The sequence below is a fragment of the Homarus americanus genome, unplaced genomic scaffold, assembly GCF_018991925.1.
Source record: "Homarus americanus isolate GMGI-L3 unplaced genomic scaffold, GMGI_Hamer_2.0 scaffold6845, whole genome shotgun sequence".
In the NCBI taxonomy this organism is placed as follows: Eukaryota; Metazoa; Arthropoda; class Malacostraca; order Decapoda; family Nephropidae; genus Homarus; species Homarus americanus.
Genome location: NW_024723872.1, coordinates 260,001 through 277,948, shown reverse-complemented (window position 1 = coordinate 277,948; position 17,948 = coordinate 260,001). Strand labels below are relative to the sequence as shown.

The 17,948-nt window shown below is 42.2% G+C and overlaps 1 protein-coding gene across 1 annotated transcript in view; it reads left to right on the top strand.

The window, feature by feature from the left end:
- Window positions 1–17,948, top strand: part of LOC121863982 (protein starmaker-like) — a 98,392-nt gene that overhangs the window by 29,296 nt on the left and 51,148 nt on the right. The window contains exon 3 of the mRNA XM_042362845.1: window positions 1,807–1,961. Coding sequence (XP_042218779.1) covers window positions 1,807–1,961 — 155 coding nt within the window. The remainder of the gene's footprint in view (window positions 1–1,806; window positions 1,962–17,948) is intronic.

Genomic DNA, 17,948 nt, shown 5'->3' with positions numbered 1-17,948 from the left:
CTCTCTCTCTCTCTCTCTCTCTCTCTCTCTCCTCTACCTACCTGCACTGAGGGAATTATGCAACTCGTCCAATATATACCAATGTTTTAGTTTTTCTTTGAATACTTAACACTTTGCAACAACACACACACCGCTATTCTAAAAGAGTATACACGTTATGTTATGTAAAAGGTAAATAGTGCTTTTTATCCCTCTGTCATCCGCACTTACATTGTAAACGAACTCGTAAATGTTTTTGTCGTCCCCTCGTTTGTCTACACAGTGTATGAATTTCCCATTTAATCTTCCAGTAAAAACACACACACAAAAAAAAAGAACAATCAACAACATTACATTTTCTATGATTAATGAAACGATGGATTTACACAACAAACATTGGATCACGTGAAGATTAACCACCCCAGTTTATAGTACTTAATGGTATGGTTAGGTTATGTTAAGTTAGGTTAGGTTAAGTTAATTTAAGTCAAGTTCGACTAAATTATGTTATGTTAGGTTGGATTAAATTAGGTTAGGTTAGGTTAGGGTAATTAATCGTACGGTAAATAAGCAGGTACGCCTAATCTTCAAGTGATTCCAAAGATCAATATTAAATTCATATTAAAAGAAAAAACTCCTTCCCTACCTGGTGTTGTCTTTTTACATGTATGTGTGTATGTATGTGCGTGTGTGCATGAGTGTCTACAACGATAGTTTAAACACACAGGATATTTAAGACCTTTAATAACTTTATAATCTGTTTACCATTATTTTCAGAACTCATTTACCTTTATAACTTGTGAGATGAGTAAAGATGATTTTTATAACTAACTTTATACGGGAGAAAAATACTTCACCTAAGCCTCCACAACACTGTACTGTACTTTGTGTACTTTTTTAATTAAACTATTTACATGGTATTTTATATATATATGTGGCATTACAGTAGTGACATTCTTTCATTTTATGTCATTCTCCTTTATATGTGGTGAGCGTATTGGTGAACGTGTTGGTGAACGTGTTGGTGAACGTGTTGGTGACTGTTGGTGGTGACTGTTGGTGACTGTGTTGGTGACTGTTGGTGGTGTTTACCCAGTCATATAGGTGAGCTGGTGTAGACTACAAAAGTATGCTGTGTGATTCATGTTATAATGTAGACCACAGTTCCATATGGATCAAGTAACCTATTTATACCAGTTCCTTCATCCTGTTATCCAAGATTATCCGGATAATATGTCAGTTAAGCTCAAATTAAACATGATGATTAACGCTATTTACACTGTATATAACAATCCTGTGTGCGTCTGTTACCAAATGGTTAATGGACTGACACAGATTACCAACAATTACTATAATTTAAGCAAAATTACGTTTCAACAGTATCAGCAATAATAATCTCCTGAAAGACCTCTCTCTCTCTCTCTGCAGTGCTGGTGACTATTTCATAACCAGGTGCGCGAATGAAAAAAGAGGGAACGCAGGTGTCAGCCACTCGGTGAGGGTCACTCGACAGGTCTGAATAACTTCCTTCTTCTTTGTAGCTATCGACACTTGCGTCGAGCAATTTAATATCTTGACATAATTTACAAACTACGTGTGAAAGTTCCCTTCCTGCTGGAATACGAATTAGAACGTCATTACGGAGTCCAGCTGTGAATTTCGTCGAAAAATATTGATTCCCGCTGTATAATGCAGCTCCCAGACACCTCCATCTTTTACCCAAGAGCAGTAAGTGAAAATGAATACGAGACTGAACGACGAGTTGAATATCATTTGATGTGGCTTCCAGAATTTGCTCAGTAATACTCTTTTACTTTTAACTTCAAGTGGATGAAGCTATTGACACAACAGATGGGGAGCGAGTATTGACGAGGTTACTGAGCGAAAAGTCATTCTGCGTGGAAAAGTGTGATCACTCTGGCAGTCAGCTTAGTGTAACGTTCAATAAAGAGACTGGCAACACCGTCACAGTGTACAGGGATGTATGTATGTATCTGGTAATTATCGTATGCTGGCAGTAGTCGGGGATCACACTTTAACATCGGCTACCAATACTTGTAGCAATTAATCCTCCATTTAACATCGTCCACCATTAATACACAATAACAATTAATTCTACAGGTAAACTTAGGTAAACTCTACATAACAAAGGGCTAAAGAATGAATTGACTATAGTTCTTTCATTATATTTAACTTCCCACCTAGACATACTTGTATATCTTTTTAACATAAAGAATTTTGTACCTACGCTTATATTTCTGAATAAACTTTACGAATCTGAATTTAAATCTGAATTATCGTACTTTGGAAAAACTTTGTTGAACCGCCAGATAGTTACATGGGGGAGAGAGAGAGAGAGAGAGAGAGAGAGAGAGAGAGAGAGAGAGAGAGAGAGAGAGACCATCCTACTGAAACACCACATACAGTATTACAGCAAAAGAGAGAGAGAGACACAGACACACTCACAGATAGACAGACAGAGTTCATCTTGGTGAAACGTGAGCCCCTCGACGTGTTGGAGTTAAGGTGCACCATAAACAGGAGAGGCCAAGGTAAAAAGGCAGTATAGGTGGAGAGGTTGTGGCGCAGCGCTCAAGGGATGATGATGGTCTTGCCAATATATACCGAGAGAGGATTGCCCCATGAGCTGTTTACCCCCTGACTCTCCTTTCCCCTCTCCCTCTCCCTATTTTTTTTCACCGCGTAAATAAACATAAAATACAGCCATGAGAAATAATAAAGATAATAAAAATAACTCTAGCAAAATAATTATCCAATAAATAATAAAAATATATAATACAATAGACGGCAAAAAATTACCTTAATATACTTACAAATTTACCTAATACAATATATATATATATATATATATATATATATATATATATATTAAATAAACAAACAAAAATATAAGTACAAATAATGGAAATAGATTTAAGAATAAAACTATAAAAAATAAAGGAAATCAATAAAGAAAAAACCAGAAGATAGAAAAATAAACCAATGAAATAAACACAACTTCAAAACTACAAGTGATAATTTAAGCCATTTATCAAAAACTAAATAAACAAGTAAATAAATAAAACAAACAAACACATTAACAACACAAACCGATAAAAAAGGGAATGAAAATATAAAAATAAATAAAATATAAAAACGAACAAACCAAAAAACACATTAAAACACATTAAAACACACACACACACACACACACACACACACACCAGAAATAACACTGAAAATATAAATCTCAGAAGACAATACCGTTTCCGAGTCATTGGTAAACATGACCTAAGCGCCTTATCGGGGGAGTACTGTACCTGAACCGCTGGGCATAACAGACTACTAAATCCTCACAAGAATAACTTTACAATCCTGACAAATAAATATAATTCACCTGAAGAACAGACACCCCTTATCTATTTCACCTGAAGATTAGACATGTCCCTATTTATTTCACCTGAAGATTAGACATGTCCCTATTTATTTCACCTGAAGATTAGATATGTCCCTATTTATTTCACCTGAAGATTAGACATGTCCCTATTTCACCTGAAGATTAGAAACCCTAATGCTACCTGAGGAGGTTAGGTTAGGTTAGGTTGAGGTGTTTTAATAATCTGGTGAAATAAGCTGTGGGTGTCTAATCTTCAGGTGAAATAAATAAGGGTGTCTAATATTCAGGTGAAATAGGGACGTGTTTAATCTTCAGGTGAAATAAATAAGGGGGTGTCTAATCTTCAGGCAATCTGTAAATAAACTAATATAAATATCTTAATGCAGTCGGTAGAAATATAAGCTTCGCGTGGTTGAAGCTTTGAGACACTGCGACAGACGCTTCAGTGTGTAAGGAGTGCTCTGTGTGCTGTGAGATACTGTGCGTGTTCAATGATCCCTTAGCGATAAACAGGCGATTCCCGACTGTGAAATAAGCAAACCCTCCCCCCTTCTTCCTTCTTCGCTTCCCCTCCTTTCCTCCTTCCCCTTCATCCTCCTCTTTCTTTCCTTCCTCTTCCTCCCCTTTTCCTTCTTTCCTTCCTCTTCTCCCCTCCTCCTCCTCCCTTTACTTCTTCCTCCCCCTCGCCTCTTTCCCTTCCTTCTTCCCATCCCTTCTCTCTGGCCTCCTCTCCATCCCCTTCCTTTTCTCATCTTTCTTCTCCTCCTCCCCCCTTCCCATCCTCCTCCCACTCCCCTTCCCATCCTCCTCCTAACCTTCCCCTCCCACCAGCATGAGAAATGTACTCCCTCAGATCCCCCGGGAGAGATAGCTGCAGGTGGCGTGAATCAAGCATGTCCCACGGGATGAGTCCGAATGTTACGTAGCACTAAGGGCGTCAGGACAACACCAGTGATCTCAGTTTGGTTTTGTCTTTAGTGTCTGTCTGTCTGTCTGTCTGTTTCATGGTCTCTTTCTTTTTCTCTATTTCTTTCCTTTTCTGTCTGTCTGTATGTCTGTCTGTATGTCTGTATGTCTGTCTTTGTCTGTCTGTCTGTCTGTCTGCTTGCTCTGTCTGTCTGTCTATTTGCTCTATCTGTCTGTCTGCTTGCTGTCTGTCTTTCTGTCTGTCTGCTCTCTCTCTGTATAATGAGAGTCTTTTCCTGGTACGCTACTCAAGGTAACTAGAATCAAGAGTAAAAATAAACATTCTTTTATCGCTACAAACATTACAATTATTATCTAATCGTTTCCTATATGTCTAGCCTTTATCACATTTTTTCATATCCTTATTTTTTCTTTTTTATTTCCTCCTTTCAATCATACCTCCAACTTTCTATTTTCTCCATATAATCCGCTAGAAGAGGGAGGGGTTCACATTTAACGGACTCTAGATATTACGGATTTTCATCTCTCTTTTGCCCGTTAAATAGAAGTTTTACATCTAATGGACCCTCGATATAACGTATTTTTCTCTATATATAGTCCGTTAAATAAAGGTTCCACATAAAACGGACCCTTGATATAACGGGCTTTCTTCTCTATAGTCCGTAAAATAGAGGTTCCACATAAAACGGACCCTTGATATAACGGACGGACTTTCCTCTCTATAGTCCGTTAAATAGAGGTTCCACATAAAACGAACCCTTGATATAACGGACTTTCATCTCTATAGTCCGTTAAATAGAGGTTCCACATAAAACGGACCCTTGATATAACGGACCTTCCTCTCTATAGTCCGTTAAATAGAGTTCCACATAAAACGGACCCTTGATATAACGGACTTTCTTCTCTATAGTCCGTTAAACAGAGGTTCACATAAAAAGGACCCTTGATATAACGGACTTTCATCTCTATAGTCCGTTAAATAGAGGTTCCATAAAACGGACCCTTGATATAACGGACTTTCTTCTCTATAGTCCGTTAAATAGAGGTTCCACATAAAATGGACCCTTGATATAACGGACCTTCCTCTCTATAGTCCGTTAAATAGAGGTTTTCCTGTATTGTTCTCAAGGAGGTCATTTTTGTCCCTTGTAATGAGTGTCTCCCCTTACAGCGACACTCCTCCATGTTATTCAGTTATAATGGAGGCTCATTAATTCCTCTATAGTGGCTCCTTTGACGTGTATCTCTCTCTCTCTCTCTCTCTCTCTCTCTCTCTCTCTCTCTCTCTCTCTCCATACACTTCTTAATGCACCTTTCACTTCCCTTCCCTCTCACTTACTCTCTATGATCCAATTTATCACCTACTGTTCCATCAGCCGTCACCTCCACTCTCACCTAGCCGAAACACCTCATTCCCTTTCCCATCCTTTCCCATTCTGTTTTATTTTCCCATCTTTATTGTTGTTCTACCTTCATACATTCATATATCCACACAACTCTAGCATTGGCAGCCTAACCTAACATTAACTTAACCTACCCTAGCCTAACCTAACCTAACCTCACATAGCCTAACCTAACATTAGTTTAACTTAACCTAGGCTAACTTAACCTTACCTAGTCAAACCAAACCAAACCTAACATTAGCTTAGCTTGACTTGACTTAACCTAACCTAACCTGTATTCAATTCATATACGATCTTTTCTATTCACACCAAACTTCACCTCACACCAATAACTTCACCTCACACCAATAACTTCACCTCACACTTATAATTTCACCTCATATCTACTTCACCTCACACCAATAACTTCACCTCACACTTATAATTTCACCTCATATCTACTTCACCTCACACCAATAACTTCACCTCACACCTAACTTCATCTACAACTCGACTTCTTTCATATATTTCTTTCAATTTTTCAAACTTTTACCTTACAGGTTTTACTCTGTCTTGCCTTATATCGTCCAAATCCTTTGACAGCTGAGGGTTTAAAATATCCTCCTCAAAGGGTTAAAACATCGTCATCAAAGGTTAAAATATCGTCCTCACAGGGTTAAAACATCGGCCTCAAAGGGTTAAAACATCGTCCTCAAAGGGTTAAAACATCGTCCTCATCATCTTCAAATGGTTAAAATATCATCCTCAAAGGGTTAAAACATCGTCATCAAAGGTTAAAATATCGTCCTCACAGGGTTAAAACATCGGCCTCAAAGGGTTAAAACATCGTCCTCATCATCTTCAAATGGTTAAAATATCATCCTCAAAGGGTTAAACCATCAACCACAAAGGGTTTAGCTAAGGATAACTTGTAGGCTTAGAATTTACAGGATATTTGATGACCCTATCTGTACACACCAATTATTATAGGCCAGACTATCACACTCCCCGCATCTGTTGACATTATAAGCCTCTCTAGTGGCCCCAGTGATGATAGGAGACGAGAGAGAGAGAGAGAGAGAGAGAGAGAGAGAGAGAGAGAGAGAGAGAGAGAGAGAGATACAAACTGTTTCTATATGCACACTATTATATATGTATACCCAGGGCCATCGAATACCCAGATAGACCTATATAACCTGAATAGAATACCCCGATTTTTTAGGACCTAAATAAAATACTTAGATTTAGCTATAAAACTATTTAAAATATGGGTATTATTTTGCGATGACAAATAAAATACCCAGATTTTTTTTATGAACTAAATAAAATACCCAGATTTAATTATATAATCATTTAAAATCTGGGTATACTTTTTTCGATGACTGAATATAAAGAAAACAGATTTATATAACATTTTTAAATATATTAAACGACAGTATAACCTAACCTAACCTAACCTAACCTAACCTAACCTAACCTAACCTAACCTAACCTAACCTAGCCTAGCCTAACCTAACCTAGCCTAGCCTAGCCTAACTTTTGTGGCTTAACCTCGTATTAAACAGTGGATCAGTCACATTACTCACTAAGGAATTTTAATATAGAGATAAGTTGACTGTGGAGGGCCGGCCAGGGTCTAGGGAGGGTCTAGCGAGAATCTAGGGAGAGTCCAGGGAGAATCTAGGGAGAGTCTAGAGTCCAGGGAGAGTCCAGGGGGTGAGTCCAGGGAGAGTCCGGGGAGGGATTAAAGTCCAAGGAGGAACTAGAGTCCAGGGAGTGTCTAAAGTCCAGGGAGAGTCCAAGGAAGGTTTAAAGTCCAGGGGGAGTCCAGGGAGGATCTAGAGTCCAGGAAGGGTTTAAAGTCCAGGGAGGGTTTAAAGTCCAGGGGGAGTCCAGGGAGGATCTAGAGTCCAGGAAGGGTTTAAAGTCCAGGGAGGGTTTAAAGTCCAGGGGGAGTCCAGGGAGGATCTAGAGTCCAGGGAGGGTTTAGAGTCCGGGGAGGGTGTAAAGTCCGGGGAGGGTTTAAAGTCCGGGGAGGGTTTAAAGTCCGGGGAGGGTTTAAAGTCTAGGGAGAGTCCAGAAATAATGCATTTTTTCCCACATTAATAATTACATACCGCCAGGAGCAACATGACACAGCTAGGGTTAAAAGCCATACTACTTTATCATGCAAATATAAATACAGTGTTTATTCTCCGCTTGTGTCTTTTAATATGACATAATTATTTAATACAAATACGAATTTTACATATATCATGGTATCCCCCTCTGGCTGTAAAATAATGTATGTATGTATGTTTGTATGTATGTATGTAGTGTATGTATGTAGTGTATGTATGTAGTGTATGTATGTATGTAGTGTATGTATGTATGTAGTGTGTGTGTATGTATGTATGTATGTATGTAGTGTGTGTGTATGTATGTATGTATGTATGTAGTGTATGTATGTATGTATATGTATGTATGTATATGTATGTATGTATGTATGTATGTATGTGTATGTATGTATGTGTGTGGTGTATGTATGTCTGTATGTATGTCTGTGGTGTATTAACTTATGGAGTGTGTGTATATGGTATGTGCATGTCTGTATGTGGTATATGTATATGTCTGTATGCCTTAGTGTATGTATGTCTGTTATGTGGTGTGTATGTATATGAGTGTATGTATGTATGTATGTGAGTGTGTGTGTGTGTATGTGTGTGTGTGTATGTATATGTATGTGGTGTATATGTGTCAGGCATTAGACCAGATAAATAGGGCCTGAATAAGTAATCCATTGATCGGGTTTAAAGGATCAAAGATTCTGGCTTATTTTCTCCGTTTGTGATGACGGTGTAAAGAGAGAGAGAGAGAGAGAGAGTGTGGCTCCTGGTAAAGACCCCCACTATAGCCATAAGAACCAACAAGACATTCTTCTTCCTTAAAACTTATCAATAATCCGAAAAAAAATAAAAAAATAAATAACTCCGCCAAACTTTTCAAGATAAGTTGGTTTCTATCGCTAAATCGGATTGGCGCCAAAACCCGGATATATCGTTGTTGTCACCTGTTCGGATGATCAGGAATTCAGGTGCAGATTGGCGATCAGCTGAGCGTTCAGCTTTAAGGCAGCCATGAGAGGAGTTCCCTTATGGCCAGATGGTGCGTTCATGTGCATAGCTGGTGACTCCACTCCAGCTGCAGGTGGTAATGGTGGTAGAGTGATGGTGAGGGTTGTGGTAATGGTGGTGGTGAGGGTAGTAGTAATGGTGGTGGTAGTAGTAGTGGTGGTGAGGGTAGTGGTAATGGTGGTGGTGGTGAGGGTAGTGGTAATGGTGGTGGTAGTAGTGGTGGTGAGGGTAGTGGTAATGGTGGCGGTGAGGGTAGTGGTAATGGTGGTGGTGGGGTAGTAGTAATGGTGGTGGTGTGGTGGTGGTGAGGGGGTAGTGGTGGTGGTGGTGGGGGTGGTGGTGTGTGGTGGTGGGGTGAGTGGTGTGGTGGTGGTGAGGGTGATGTGTGGGTGGTGGTGAGGGTTAGTGTGAGTGGTGGTGGTAGTGGTGGCGGTGAGGGTAGTAGTGTGGTGTGGTGGTGAGGGTAGTGGTAATGGTGGTGGTGGTGGTGAGGTAGTGGTGGTGGTGAGGGGTAGTGGTGGTGGTGAGGTGAGTGTATGGTAATGCTGGTGGTAGAGTGGGTGGTGGGGTTGTGAGGTAATGGTGGTGGTAGAGTGATGGTGAGGGTTGTGGTGATGGTGGTGGTGAGGGGTAGTGGTAATGGTGGTGGTGGGGGTAGTGGTGGTGGTAGTAGTAGTGGTGGTGAGGGTAGTGGTAATGGTGGTGGTGAGGGGTATGGTGGTGGTGAGGGGGTGGTGGTAGTGGTGGTGAGGGGTAGTGGTGGTGGTAGTAGTGGTGGTGAGGGTAGTGGTAATGGTAGGGTTGTGGTAATGGTGGTGGTAGAGTGGTGGTGAGTTGTGGTGATGGTGGTGGTGAGAGTTGTGGTGATGGTGGTGGTGAGGGTGGTGGTGGTGGTAGTAATAGTGGTGGTGAGGGTAGTGGTGGTGGTGGTGGGGTAGTGGTGGTGGTAGTAGTAGTGGTGGTGGGGGTGGTGTGTGGTGGTGGTGAGGGGTAGGTGGTGGTGGTGGTGGTAGTGGTGGTGGTGAGGGTGGTGGTAATGGTGAGGAGAGAGTGGTGGTGAGGGTTGTGGTAATGGTGGTGGTAGAGTGATGGTGAGGGTTGTGGTGATGGTGGTGGTAGAGTGGTGGTGAGGGTTGTGGTAATGGTGGTGGTAGAGTGGTGGTGAGGGTTGTGGTAATGGTGGTGGTAGAGTGGTGGTGAGGGTTGTGGTAATGGTGGTGGTAGAGTGTGGTGGTGGGGTTGTGGTAATGGTGGTGGTAGAGTGGTGGGTGGGGTTGTGGTAATGGTGGTGGTAGAGTGGTGGTGAGGGTTGTGGTAATGGTGGTGGTAGTGGTGGTGAGGGTTGTGGTAATGGTGCTGGTAGAGTGGTGATGAGGGTTGTGGTAATGGTAGTGGCGGTGATATTAGTGGTGATGGTGATAGAGGTGTTACTGATGTTGCTATGGCCGATGATGATGGTGGTAATGGTGGTGAAGGTGATGGGGGTGGTAATGTTGCTAGTATGGTTGTGATAGTAATGATGGAAAGTGGTAATGGTGGTAGATGTGGTGGTAGTGGTAGAGGTGTTGGTGGTGGTAATGGTGGTAGTGAGTATCGTTATTAATGGTAGTAGTGGTAGTGTGGATTACATCAGTGATGGTGGTGGTGGTAGTAGTGGTAATGATGGTGGTAATGGTGGTGGTGTGTTTAGTGTGGTGACAGTAATAATGGTGATGGTGGTGGTGATGATACTGACAGTGGTAGTTGTGGTAGTAATGATAGCGGTAAGTAGAGTGGTTCAGTAATTACAGTGTCAATGAATAAGGGTCGTAGTAATGTTGGTAATTACTGTAGAAGAAGCCAGGTGGCGGTACTGGCGGTGGTGGTAATTATAGTAGTAGTAGTAGTAGTAGTAGTAGTGGTGGTGGTGGTGGTGATTGTAGTGGTGGTGGTGGTGGTAATTATAGTAGTAGTGGTGGTGATTGTAGTGGTGGTGGTGATTGTAGTGGTGGTGGTGATTGTGGTGGTGGTGGTGATTGTGGTGGTGGTGGTGGTGATAATTATAGTAGTGGTGGTGGTGGTGATTGTAGTTGTAGTGGTGGTGGTGATTGTGGTGGTGGTGGTTGTACGACAGTACAGTGGTGGTGGTAGTGGTAAAGATAATGGTAAGAGTAAAACTAGAGGTCAAGATAATGGTGATGCTGGCATGTAAACAAAAACTGCCTAATAGATACGAACTGTGTTGTTTACAATCACATAGCTCACACATGCGCCCTATACAGTTACCAGTTAGTACATAGTTTATCACAAGTGTAGTGCACCACCCTTGCCTTTCCATGCAAATGTACCAAAAAAACAAGAAAAAAAACACCATTAGGGCCTCTTTAATGCGATCTTGTGCAGTTAGCAGTAATGTACGCACTTAAAACGCTAAAACACAGACAATAAAAACTGGTGAAAATCGACGCTACTTAATGATATGGCAACAGTGTTCTTGGCTTAGTTGTGCGCGCCAAAATCCCTGTCTGGGTGGAGTGGCTACCTGCCTAAACTTGAACGATAAACAGTAACAAAAAATCAATTAATTCTTAAATGAGAACAACATACGTCTACCTGAATAATGTATAGGTTATAGATATATAATCCTGAATATAGAATAGAAAAATATATATATATATACTGCATATTTAAGGATTATACGGAAGCATAAATGTTTATACTCGTATATTGTATGAAGTGGAACTACTCATGAAGTGTAATATACGAGTGATACATTACATATATTTCTCCCCCAAAGATATATAACCCCATAATGTTCTGCAAAAATAAAAATAAAAAATCCCATCTAACGATTTTATATAATTTTTTGTCAAACTCAGGTTTTTTGTTTTTTTTTGACTGAGATGGGGAAATCCAAACACAGTCCTCCATATACCAAACACTCACACAAGATTAATAATTGATATTACCCCCAAATTCTGGCCCCGGTGGGAGTGAAGAGCGCCTCTTTCTTGGGGGCCGTAGAGTGATAATATTTATAATGGGGTCGTATATGTGGTAAGTAGGGCTGTTGGAGCCTTGATTGGTGCTGGTAATGTCTCCAGCGTACAGCAACTGGTGGTGCTCGTGTGTATGTTGAAGGGCTGCTTGGTGGGTGGTGATGAGGTGCTTCTTGTTGTGCTCATGTTAGTTGGCGTGTAGAGCTTAGAGAGTGTGTGTGTGTGTGTGTGTGTGTGTGTGTGTGTGTGTGTGTGTGTGTGTTTTCAATAAGAATTAAAAGTCCGGTTCTAATGTTTCCCCATTCTTATCCCCGTCGCCTCTACCCTCCATTTATCTATCTCTCTCTCTCTCTCTCTCTCTCGGTTTCTGCTTTTAGCGACAAACAAAGGTACGTCTCTGATTGATACTCGACCTGTTCCAATTCTGCAGAACTATAAATAGACCAAAGCCTTTCACTTGTACCACAGCCAAACCAACACTAGTTGAGAGACAAGTCCTATTTACTTGGCAATACCATTAACAAATCTAGCAATAATTATTTAAATCCTTCGTCCTTATATATCTGTAAAATATACACATATATAACTTACATATTAACACCTCAGATACACACATCATTCATTTACTATTTCCTGGTGTAGTGTTGATCAGTAACAACCAGTAAACACACAAGTTTCTCAACAATATGTGAACGAACACCGCCCAGTATATTTATTCCTACGTCGTAATAAACTTAGTTCCCATTGTCAAGACTTTCAGCACGTGAGTAGCGGCTGGTACAAAATACCTTCGAGTTGAACAGTGACGTTGAACAGTCGTGACAGGGGGAAAGTGGCACTGCAAGAGAGGATGGCTGTCCCAGGCTCAAGCTATACCCAAATGGAATAATACGAAAAGAATCTCTGGTATGATCGATCACATCTGACAGAGTGGACGCTAGAACACAGGACCAACCCACTAAAACTTCTCATCTGTGAACGATACGCTGTGGAAGACCTCCTTGAAGATTGTGACAAAGGAGAGGAAGGAAAAGAAAAGGTGCTGTGGGTCTAGTAAGAGAATCAACTGAGATAAAGAAAGTGTGTCGCTGCATTATTTTTCACGTGCATTTAACCACCGACAGAAAATTTATATGGCACAGAGGTTAACACAGTCTTTACAGGACGAGGAGTCCGGTGAAGAAAGGCTCTCGCTCTCTCTCTCTCTTTCCTAGGAACCTTCAGCAATGTATCATGATTCGTCCTTCAGCAGGAGGGACGGGAGGGGAGAGGAGGAGACAATATCCTCCCCACCACTTTACTTATGTCCTCACAACCTTAATGGATAATCTCCCCACCAGTACATATGCCCTCCCCACCAGTACAAATATCCTTCCCACCAGTACAAATATCCTCCCCACCAGAACAAATATCCTCCCCACCAGTACAGATGCCCTCCCCACCTATGCCCATGCCCTCAGCGCCATATTTCTCTGGGCATCACTATAAACCATTCATCATAGTCCTAACATTCTAAATTACTTAAAACCAAAGATAGAATGGTACAGCCATTGTTGGATTGAGAGTGACGCTCCCTCCTGGTCCTGGGTGGATTTTTCCCCGCGTAAAACCTCGACTTTGACATATAATATTGTGTGTGTATATAAAGTCAACACGATGGCGAAATTGTTATACTGTTAAACCCTGAAGGAGGCGAGAGTATAGGAATGAAACCTCAGAGTATACTTGAGCTACAGTAATCTACCTGTATAGCACCTGGGCGGTATACATATATACTGTATATACATGAGGAGGTGGATATAAGAGTATGTATTATTTGATTGTGTAAGAAGAACTGCCGGTGTAAGATACATGAGGTACACCCAGGTATTAATCCAGGCTCTCCACGGTGTCTGGGCCTGGGTAATATACACCTGTCGGCTCATAATACCGACGGTAAATTTATGTGGCCACCCATCCCGAGGTGTCCCGGTAAAATAGATAGTTTAGTTTCACGTGTTTGTGTATTTTCTCTGGGTTTCGGGTCATTGGGTAAATTTGTGCTCATCAATAATATATGATACTGCAAGTTACCCATAAACTACCATCTTTATTTTGAATTTTAGGTCCAGTAAAATTTATCATGGAATATTTTAGTTAATTTAATTACTTTTCTGGAAACTTTCACTCAAGCAAAGTCTCACATGGAATTGTTCCGTCCAGCGAGGTATCATAATGTTAACTCTGGGTGTAGTTTACTTCCACACTGGAAACTGTCGGTCCAGTAAAGTGCCATCGCGGAAACTGTTTCAATCAGCCTCTGACGAAGCTATTAAATCCTTCCTTACCAGAGTTGAGGAAGCTTACACGAATATTTCGGTATAACATCACGTTTTAAAGGTTACTTGTCTGTTGAATAAATAAATAGTAACTTTCTCCGAACTGTACGGCAGCGGTTAACGAGGCTCTGTGTGTGTGTGTGTGTGTGTGTGTGTGTGTGTGTGTGTGTGTGTGTGTGTGTGTGTGTGTGTGTGTGTTAATAAATATTTATATAACGTACATTGCAAAAGCATTTAAATAATAAACATACAAATACTATAGATAAAAATAATAGAAAAAATAGAAAAAAGATAAACTGTGAGGTGAACAAGACGTGGTCCACATGATGCCAATCCCGCCTACAGTAAGAGACTGTGACGTGATGGACAGGCCGTGGTCGATGATACGCCCTCCTCCCAGTTAGTGCCCGCCGCCACTGGAGGTCAAAGAGGCTTTACAGGCACGGACCTACCAATTAGAACTGAGGCAAAACAGAATTAGTGCTCCATTAGGACTGAACCCTTAATCCTATTAGTAAGGTCAGGTTAAGTTAGGTGGGAGCCTATTTGATCTGGGACCTATTAGGACTGGGGACCGTTTGAGCAGACACACCCCCTCCCCATCCCCTCCTGAGGCCAACAAAGGCTCGACAGCCTGATTGTGGGGGAACAGCTGTTGTTGTGAAGATCTTCCCTTATGCTCCTGGCCTGTGATCCACCACACATATTAACATCCAGTCATCACAATAAACAAACAAAAATAAACAAATAAATAAATAAATAACCCCATAAAACCGAGTCAAATAAAAATAAACAAAAACAAAAGAGTAAAAAATTAAACTAAAATTCCTACAACAAAATTCATCATAAAAGATAAATTCATTAACCCGATAACACTAGCAAGACGACACACGCTTGTTGACGTCAGTGCATCAGACCCGTGGACCTGGTCATGGCAGTATAGAAACAGGCATTATTGACCCTGACACACGCCCTCCAGATCAATAAGCTCTTCTCTTCAGTCCAGGAACAACTTTACATTAACCATAACTGTATCTACCTACCTATCTATCTACCTACCTATTTTAGTAATAAACACGACCTTTACCTTTGACCCAGTAACCTCCTCCCCAGCTTTAACTTTCTGCTGGAGAGAGAGAGAGAGAGAGAGAGAGAGAGAGAGAGAGAGAGAGAGAGAGAGAGAACACCTGGCTGAACACGTTCTAAATTTCGTAGATGTAAGAATAAAAAAAAATAAAGAAAAAATTATAACAAAAACAAAACTAAAAATCTGACGATAAAAATAAAATACCAAATCTTGAAATAAATAACGTGACCTTAAATGCAAAAATACCACACTCTTAACACACACACACACACACACACACACTCTTAACACACACACACGATATACTCCTCTTAAGTATATACTGTACTTAGTTAACACCTTCGTCAACAATGGAGAAGATGTGTATGTCAGGGGTTTCAATTATCAGCAGCATCACCCGGGTTGTATCACTGGAACTCAGAAGTCTGGTACCTAGAATATTTCATCAGCATTAATCTTTAAATATCTTCGGAATCAGTGTAAATGTCGCGTCCATGAATACGTTTGTGTTAAATCTGTATTGGGTTATGTGTGTGTGTGTGTGTGTGTGTGTGTGTGTGTGTGTGTTGTAACTGTGGATGTATGTATGTGTTGTAACTTTGTCGTCTATGCGAAATTCAATTAACTTAATGTGTTTTCTTTCAATGTTCATATTATTATTGATAGCGTGTTTAATCTCTCTAAATACGTCTATTCATTAATCCCATCCCAATATATATTAAAAAATATTATATTTACGTTTACTTTACCTACCTACCTACCTACAGCCATTCTCTCAGGTCGCTCTCTATATATTCCCGTATTAATTCAGTTATTCCTTAAACTATCCTTACCCCACCTCCTCCCTAAATCCCATTCCCTCACGCATTAATCCCTCTCCACGCCTTCAGACACGTTCACACAGCATTCAACACCTTACTTCTTTTTTAACCCCCTTACTAACCCCGAACAGTCCTCTCTCTCCCTCCCCACACACACACACACACACACACACACACACACACACACACACACACACACACACACACACACACACACACACACACACACACACACACACACACACACACACACACACACACACACACACACACACACACACGATTTCAATAAACACTTAGGCTCGTATTCTCCTTCCCCTTCCTGCCTTTTTACAAACTCTTTTATATATGGTGTTCAATCATCTATAGTTTATACAGTCTATAGTTTAAGATGGCTACCCCCCCCTCTCTCTATCTCTCTCCTTCCTTTCTCTTCCCTTTCTCTTCCCTCCCCTACTCTCTCTTCCTCTCCCACCATGCCTCCCCCTCCCTCCTCTTCCCGGCACCTGTTGTTTAATTAGATCAAAAAATATCATTCTCACATACACATTCTCTTGGTCATATAACATTCTCTCTTTCACACACACACACACACACACACACACACACACACACACACACACACACACTCTTGACCTTATTTCCAGTACTGACATCTTCATAAACAGCCATTAAGTCCTCATCTAGATAATCATTGCCGTAAATCATCATAGTCAACGTTCGCCTCCACCTCACCCAACGCTCGCCACACCTCCCCAACACTCGCCTCAACCTCGCCTGGCCTCACCTCCCCAACTCGCCTCACCTCCCCAACACTCGCCTGGCCTCACCTCCCCCCAACACTCCTCACCCCCCCAACACTCGCCTGGCCTCACCTCCCAACAACCTCACCTCCCAACCTCGCCTGGCCTCACCTCCCCAACACTCGCCTCCACCTCCCAACACTCGCCTGGCCCTCCCCCAACACTCGCCTGGCCTCACCTCCCCCAACACTCGGGCCTCACCTCCCCCCAACGCCTCGCCTCTGGCCTCACCTCCCCCCACCTGCCTGCCTGGCCTCACAACCTCCCCACCTCCCAACACTCGCCTCCTCACCTCCCCAACACTCCCTGGCCTCACCTCCCCACCTCCCTCACCTCCCAACACTCCCCTGGCCTCACCTCCCCCAACACTCGCCTGGCCTCACCTCCCCCAACACTCCGCCTCACCTCCCAACCTGGCCTGGCCTCACCTCCCCCCAACACTCGCCTGCCTCCCACCTCCCCAACACTCGGGCGCCTGGCCTCACCTCCCCCCAACAGTCGCCCTCGCCTGGCCTCACCTCCCCCAACGCTATTCAACGCTAATTATTTTTTTTCTTCACCAGCAGAGTTCATCTCCGTCTCTTCAGTATATGACCAGAGAACTTTCCTTCACTCTCACTTACTCGCCCTACTCCACCTCCCACTTCATCACCCTCCCCCCACCTCCCCTTCACTACGTCCACCCCTTTATGTCACCTGCTTTAGTTTCAGAGGTTCTGCAGGACTTGACATATCTCTTACTCCTTACCATAACTTTACCTCCCCCATCCCTCACCCCCTTATCACTTTCCCTCCCCTCATCCCTCCCTTCTCCCCTTATCCCTCACCCCTACCTCGCCCTCATCCTTCACCCCTTAGTCCCATCTCCATCCTCAGCCTTTACTCCTGAGCCTCTCCCCTCCTCTCACCTTCCCTACCCTCCTCACCTCCCTCCCACTCCAAGTATGACGAGGGTTAGGGATTTTATGTCAAATCATGCAGAAAATGTGACTTTGCCTTCCCTCCCCACCCCCCTTCCCCCTGCTTCCCTACCCCTATCCCTACCCTCCCTCCTACCTCCCTCCTCCCTACTTCCTTCCCTACCCTCCCTCCCCTCTCTCTCCTTCCTGGTGTTGATGAATGACGGTACAAAGGGTAAGCCAT